Raw genomic sequence first — 7,279 nt, 5'->3', positions numbered from 1 at the left:
TGCTAGTAATGTTTACTGAGTCGTTTTGGGGTTCTGATTCATGATGGCTTTTTGAGAGCCAAACATATCAGTTGCATCATGCATGGACTTCACTAATGTAAAAACAAAAAAAGAGACTAAGTGCTGATTCAATGTCCCTGTGCAAGAACAACACAAAACACAGTCTATCCCTTTGTCAAGTGACCAGAATGGATTTGCATGCAAAACAATGAGATGGCCTTTACATGTTGAGATAATGGTCTGAGTAAATACATTTCCTTTTCAATCACATGTCCATGTTACCATGAAAGATGATGAAATTTCAATGAAAGAAATGCCACTTCTAATCATACAGTATATTATGCACAAAAAATGGTGGTACGAAAACCAGAGAAAAATCTTCTGTGGCTCCAAGAGAAAACATGAACAGTTTTTTAGAGAACAAAGTCTACTGATCTCAAAAATGCAACCCATCCACCTCATCCCGGTTGTTCCAACCTGCACTGTACTTTGACAGATCTGTGTAATGAATTACAAAACAGCAACAGCCCTCTGACAAACCACTGCTTCCAGTGAAAAGTTGCAATTCCCCTATACTTAGAGCTTCCACAGGCCCATTTAATATATAATGAAGTCATTCTCTACACCACGTAATGTTTTTTATCATAGTCAGAACCACTGAGGAGAGCAACTGTTTCAGTAAAGCTTTAAAAAGCAAGACTACCCTGAGAGAAGGTCTAAAACGTGGGCAAGCTTGCCAGACCAGAACTGGCTTGAATGGGTTTGGTTTATTAAATCTGTACACTCTATTTCAATATAATCAGCACATTTTGTTCCAAGAATGTAAGATATTATTTTTTTAGTAAATGTGTAATATATATCTCTACATAATACAATCCAAGTCCTCTGAACTATGTAGACATGTGCAAGTGTTTACTACCAACTTCAACGATACAGTAAAGGCAAAGACTTGTGGACACTAAGTTAGGATAATGTTGATATTTGAATTTTTCTTGAGTCCTCACAATTATCAAAACTCTAAGTGCTGTAAGTAGTTCATACACGAGGTATTGAATATCTAGTTAACTGTTCTGAGTATAAAATAGAGGCAAAATACATAAAGAACATTTTGCAAGCATGACAAAGAAACTTCTACAGACACAATACACAAGTGGTTAAAGATAATATGAGGGGATACCTGTAACCTTTTGTGTCCTTGAATATAGTCTACTTACAGATTGAGTGTTTTCATATTGATGGGAGGTCATACTGTGTGCATCATGCTCTCAAATACGGTCAGCCCCAAAGGAGGTTCATTTCCAGCTCTGAAGAGTCCTGAAGCTTTTCTTATCAAACTGCCCAGCTTAACAGCATCTCAGTACAAAGAGGTTGAGTTGTTTCATCAAGTATACATTATTCTAGATACAGTAAAAGATGCATTTTGAGAAAGTGCACTCCATCTGGTGAGGAGGGGCTTCATTAGCTCCCCGTCTCTTCACACAGCAGCATATTCTTTGTAAAAGACTGATTTTGCCTGTTAGAACTTCATCTCCACTCGTCTGAGGCATGATACAAGTACGTTCCCTCCGTTGATTCAAATAAGCGTGGTCATGTTCATGTATAGGAATGAAACGCATGGTCACAGCATGATGTGCATCAACATAATCTGAGGTAAACCAGGTGTCCTGTGTCTTGGCCCGTTACAGTCTGAGAACCAGTGCCTTTAGAGGGTCAGAGAGGTAAGTCTGAAAGAAATCGTGTAAACTGTGCCAGCAGGAGCACGAGGGCCCTAAACTGTAAACCTCAAGGATTATCAAAAAAAAAAGAAAGAAAACACTAAAAGTACTCTACTTATTAGATTTAACGTTGACTTTTTTCTTGTTTTTTGCAGGGTTTTCAACTTTTTTTTCTCTTGTTTTCGCTCAAGTATAATCACAGGTGACTAACTACAGAGGATAACAGGGTCAGGTGAGTACCATGCTACATCAGGTTTAGAGAAGGCTATTGCAGACAATTCTACAACATGTACAACCACATTTTATACGTGTGAGTTACAAATATTTCAAAACATATCACCGAGAAACTAAGTACATACAAGATGTTGAATATTTAGAGTCTTAAAGGACTATCCCTCAGTCAGTAATAGGATTTCATGTTACTTGACTTAAACTGTCCAGTCTTACAGACAAAATCTGAAAAATTGCTATTCAAAAAGTAGCAAATTTGGTCAATGTCTCTTTTCAAATAGTTATAGTGCTTTTAATGGCTTAAGACAGGGGTCTTTTTTTAATCTCACCCAGTGGCAATCTACAGGACTTCAGTGTACATTTTATGACACCATAGCTGCAAAAGTCTTCTTGTCAAGTCCAAAAGGTAAAACAACAGCTTATGCTGTCACATCTATTTCAAAGTAGTATGCATTATCAAAAACAAAAACAAATACACATATATAAATCTTTTTTTTTTTTTGTTCTTGCAGGGAAGTTAGCCATATGTGTAGCTCTGCATTCCTGTTTCCTTTGAGTTTTCAGTCTGAGAGGACAGGCCTTCAGGAGCCAGGCTCCGTTAAAAGTCTTCAGGAAGATTCTATCTGAGACGCCCCTGTGTGCCGCGAGGGTCATCAGGACTAGGTACAAGTAAAAGGGGGGCCTTAAAACTCCCATTCCAGTGTTTCTTCTCGATTGGCTGCTCTCTCTAGCCTGTGGATGATGTTATTAAGGTTGGCCATTTTCTCATTGCGTCTCTGAGTGCTTCTGTTGAGTTTGGGGAATTGGAATGGAGGGATCTGGTTCGGTTCCAGGCTGTGATTGGTGCTAGTTGAGGGCGGGTTGGGCAGCGAGGGCGATATTGGAGCAGAGGAGGAAGGGACGGGGGAGACTGACATCATGAGGCCGGGTGAGGATGCAGCAGAGGGGGAGTTCAGGGAGACTTCCAGGCTGCTGCGGCAGGGTTCCGACGAAGCCTTAAAGCTGACTGGGTCAACAGGTGACTTTCCAGGGTCTTCCCCATCATGCCGGGACTGACTGGCTCTCTGGGGTCCATCTATGGAGACTGCGACAGGGTAGAGCCCTTGAGCTTGGCTGCTCATCCCCTCTTCGTGCCTCAGGCTCTGGTGGCCAGCGATGGAGTCCTCATGCTCGTTTTTCAGCGGCGGGAATTGTACTGCTGTAGAAAAACACTGAACTCTCGACTGTTTCATGGAGCCCTCCTCCCCATCGTCTTCCCTGTCCAGTGCCTCCTGTTTGACATGAGGAAGTGCTGTGCTGGCGCTCAGAGGAATGCTGGAGTGGATGTGTCCTGAGGGCTTCAGCAGCCTCCTCTCCTCTCCATCAGAGTGGGGGCTCCGCGTCATTGAGGGGGAGTAGCTGTGCTGCTCGGCATCTGTGTCATTGTCTGGCAGACCCTCCATCAGCACCTCCCGTCGCATCCTGGACCTGCACACAAACACTGCTTGTCAGGCAAACCATCACATGTCAGGATATTTACATTTATTTTTCTACTTTACATGTCAGGAATTCAGTTAAAACTAAATGTATAGTCGTCATGAAAACAGCCGAGGTAGCCATTAGCAACGTTTATTGGACTAGCCTGTAGTTGTGGAACCAGTTGATGACAGTGTTGGTTTTGAGGTTGAGCTGGGCGGCCAGTATCTCGATGGTGTTCTGAGAGGGGTAGGGCTCCAGCAGGTAGGCCTTTCTCAAGGCTTCCTTCTCCTCAGCTCCCAGCACCACCCGGACCTTCTTCACCTGGCTGTAGGGGCACAGGTCCAGCGAGACCAAGGCCGGACTCACACACTCGGAGCGAGTACTGGGTGAGTCGCTGTCCGAGCCGGTGCTCAGCAGCCCGTACCGCCTTTTCAGATAGGCTGGAGGGAAGACAGTGATTTCTGGCATAAAGAACAAAACACCAAGAATTTCTCAAACCTGAACTGAAATATGTAATAATTATGTCTTTATTATTAGTTTTGTTTACTATACACACCTTTCTTCTCCATCTTCTTCATGGCCCTCAGCTTGTCTACATTGTGAGGATCATTGAGCCACAGCTGCATGCGGACAAATGGCTCCCTGCCTTTCAGACTGAGTTTGTGCCACGGTTTGGGTCTGGAGAGCAGATCTGACACCGAGCCTTGCGTCAGACCCAGAATGGTTTCCCCAAAAAGACGCTGACCTGTGAGGAAAGAAAAATACACAGTGAATGTAGGACTTGTGTTTGCATTCATAAAGGAGCCTCAGCTTATTCCCGCAGTGTAAACTCATACACACCTAGGTTGTTGTCTGTTAGAACCTCCTTGACCTTCTTTGTGATGGCATAGGTGTCCAGCTCGGAAGACATGGCCACCAGCTCCTGGATGCCAAGGGGGTTTGAGGGCTGATGCAAGGCCATGAGGCTGGGGGTGGATTTCCCTCCCTCTGGGTGGGGGGGCAGCCCGAGGCCTAAGCTCTCAGGCTGCTGGTTCTCTTTGCTGCTCTCCAGGGAGAGGCTGACAGGCTCCACCAGGGGACTTGGGTGGCTCTCCACTGGGCTTGGGGGCGGGGAGGGTGAGGACTGTGCCGTTACTGGGCTTTTATCTGAAGGTAGGTGACATCACAGAAAAATCAACAACCCCTATAGCCTAGATACAGTCATTGCAGTATATTACAAAACTGAAACAATTTAATCCTGTGGAGATGAGTGTATATGTTACAAACTGCAGCCTTACCCTGAGCGTGGCCTTGGTTTGGGGGCTGGCTGAGGCTCTGGCCCAGCTGGTCCAGTAACCACAGCTGCATGCGGATGAAGGGCTCCCTGCCTTTTTGGGTCAGCTTGCTCCATGGTTTGGGCCGAGACAGCATGTCACTGACGCTGCCCTGAGAGAGCCCCAGCACCTGCGCCATACAACCACAGGTTTACAGTTATAATACTTTGATATAATAATTAACGTATAGATGACAAGTTACTGATTGATTCTCCGATTTATTTTCCTGAAAGAAGAAAATCTTTTCACTTTCAATTAATGGCTCCATTGATACACTTACAGATGACAACCACTAGAGGGAAGCAATACACCATATATATGTATGCAAACTTGTCAAAAACAGCATCTAAGTCAAAGTGGTAGCTTATTTAAAAAGAGTAAATCCACGGATAATCTTTAGCTGCAACATTCTGTACTGATGATTGATTGTGATGTAATTTTCTGAAAAAATATGTGAGGTCATCCATCAACAAGGGACACATTTTCTATTCCTTTTCATTTTTGAACAAGGCAGTTGAATACTTAAAATCAACCTTACCACAAGAATCAGGTTTTACAAAACCACCAAACAACAGCCGGTGATATCTACATGGAGAACACTGTGCTAAAACCTGTTGTCACCCTTTCTCCATGTGAGCAGAGACAACTCATCAAGGAAGTCATGAAAGATTACAACACATCCAAAGAGTTGCAGACGTCTCAGCTGATGGCTCACCACAATAGAAATGTGCAAGAAACGGGAAAAAAAGGCTTTTCAAGGAGGGTAGCATAGCTGCTCATTCATACTTACAGAAAAACACCTGAACATTTTGAGAATGATGTTCTGTTTAGAGAAAAGTAAAACATGGGACTTCTCGGCGACACAGCTTCTAGTATAGCTATAAGCTATATAAATCTATAAGTGTTTTCAGCATCTTGCCCATGACACTTCGGCATGCAGATGGGGAAGACTGGGGATTGAACTGCCGACCTTCTGGTTGGAGGGTGACCGCTCTACCCCTCAGCCACAGCCCATTATTACGCAACTAAGTGTGGGAAACATGACCTGTGCTTAGTGCCAACCAACTCTAAAAGAGATGGGTCCAGTCATTTTCACATGAGATGTGAACATTATTATCAAATTATAAGAAGCTCTGGGCTGCTGCTATTGCTGCTGAAGTGGAGGGGGGGCTGTTATTAGGTTCAAAAGAGCCAATACATTTTTCATATGGAGGATTTTGTTTACTGCATTTATTGATATAAATCTGTAAATCTGCAAAAAATCTTACTTAGATTACCTTATAGTATTTCATGTTGTCTGAAGATCTGAAACCACATATAGGATAATGCTTGAAAAGAAAGGTGGAAAATGTTTTGCATCTGTGGCTTCTTATAAGAGACAAGAGAACTGAATAATATATTCAAACACCCATTAAAATATTTCCGTATTCAGTTTATTCCTAACTGCATATCACAATTATTAACATAAAATACATCAGTGTTCTCTTCCCTCTTATTTGTCACTGTGGGGAAATACTCTTATCATTTGCAGGTTGTGTGTTTTACAGTATGCAAGTGTTAATATGAAGGAGCGACATCTGACCTTTTCACCAAAGATCCTCTGACAGATGCCGTTCTTCGCCAGCTTCTCCTTCACCTGCCTGGTCAGCTCAACGGTGTCCACCTCTCGATACATGTACATCTCATACTGCTCCGGAGTCAGCGGCGGCACGGTTGGCTTGAGGGCGCGAGGGATGTACGCTGGGTAGTAGGATAGGCGCCCAGGGCCAGGTCCTGGGGATTCGCCGCTTACCGATGTATCCGACTCCACCTTCACCTCCACCGGCCGACCGAGCCCCAGCTCGTCCTCAGCAGCAGAGGCCTCCTCGCTGTTGGGGAGAAACTCGCCGTTTTCCAGACGTGGCCATGGCCGAGGCAACGCAGAGGGCCCAGAGGAGGAGGAAGACAAGGAAGGAGAGACGGAATTGAAGGGCAGAGAGCTACCTCCTCCGACTAGCCCCATCGACCCCCGCTCTTGTGACCAGTGCTGATCGAAGTAGGTGCCTACTTCACCGATCTCTGACTTGACTTTGCGGATGATGTTCTGGACGAAGGCGGCGGGGGAGAGCACACTGAGGGGGGTTTGCGGGCTGCTGATGGGGTTGGCCATGCACACGGTAACACAGCCCCCTTCCTCTTGTTTGATGGAGATGGGTAACGGCAGGCCCCTGGAGCGCTCTGGGGGCCCTAGACGTTCCACCTGTGCTCCTGAACTGGCAGTCGAGGCCCTCCCACAGGCCTCCATCTCCATCAGCACATGCTGCTGGGCCTCCATCTCCCTCCTGGCCTGTTCTAAGATGTTCTTTATGGTTTCATCAGAGCCGCTGCCAGCTCCATTACTGCTTCTGCCTGATGAGCTGTTCAGAGATGACTTGCCATCACCTGAACAAGAGAGAGCCACATGTTGACATTGGCGCGCACTAAAATATCTTTCCACTTTATATGCATTATAAAGTGAACAGAGTAATAGATCAAATGTTTAATGAAAATAGTCAACATCATTCTCAATTAAAAAAAAATCAA

The 7,279-nt window shown here is 44.7% G+C and overlaps 1 protein-coding gene and 1 long non-coding RNA gene across 11 annotated transcripts in view; one reads left to right on the top strand and one right to left on the bottom strand.

Moving 5' to 3' along the window:
- Positions 1-2,808, top strand: part of LOC117768395 — a 29,353-nt gene extending 26,545 nt beyond the window's left edge. The window contains exon 5 of the long non-coding RNA XR_004615061.1: positions 2,797-2,808. This is a non-coding gene — a long non-coding RNA (uncharacterized LOC117768395). The remainder of the gene's footprint in view (positions 1-2,796) is intronic.
- Positions 834-7,279, bottom strand: part of cux2b (cut-like homeobox 2b) — an 83,599-nt gene continuing 77,153 nt past the window's right edge. For 7 of the 10 annotated variants that reach the window (XM_034596691.1, XM_034596688.1, XM_034596693.1 and 4 more), the window contains exons 17-22: positions 6,300-7,138; positions 4,682-4,847; positions 4,245-4,550; positions 3,961-4,149; positions 3,568-3,865; positions 834-3,413 (exon numbers count right to left, since the gene is read on the bottom strand). In XM_034596691.1, the coding sequence (XP_034452582.1) occupies positions 2,630-3,413; positions 3,568-3,865; positions 3,961-4,149; positions 4,245-4,550; positions 4,682-4,847; positions 6,300-7,138 (2,582 nt within the window). In that variant the 3' untranslated portion in view covers positions 834-2,629. The remainder of the gene's footprint in view (positions 3,414-3,567; positions 3,866-3,960; positions 4,150-4,244; positions 4,551-4,681; positions 4,848-6,299; positions 7,139-7,279) is intronic. The other 3 variants (XM_034596687.1, XM_034596689.1, XM_034596690.1) reach the window with 3 other exon arrangements.

This window comes from Hippoglossus hippoglossus, chromosome 9 (assembly GCF_009819705.1).
Source record: "Hippoglossus hippoglossus isolate fHipHip1 chromosome 9, fHipHip1.pri, whole genome shotgun sequence".
Classification (NCBI taxonomy): domain Eukaryota; kingdom Metazoa; phylum Chordata; class Actinopteri; order Pleuronectiformes; family Pleuronectidae; genus Hippoglossus; species Hippoglossus hippoglossus.
This window is presented reverse-complemented; position numbering and strand designations above follow the sequence as displayed.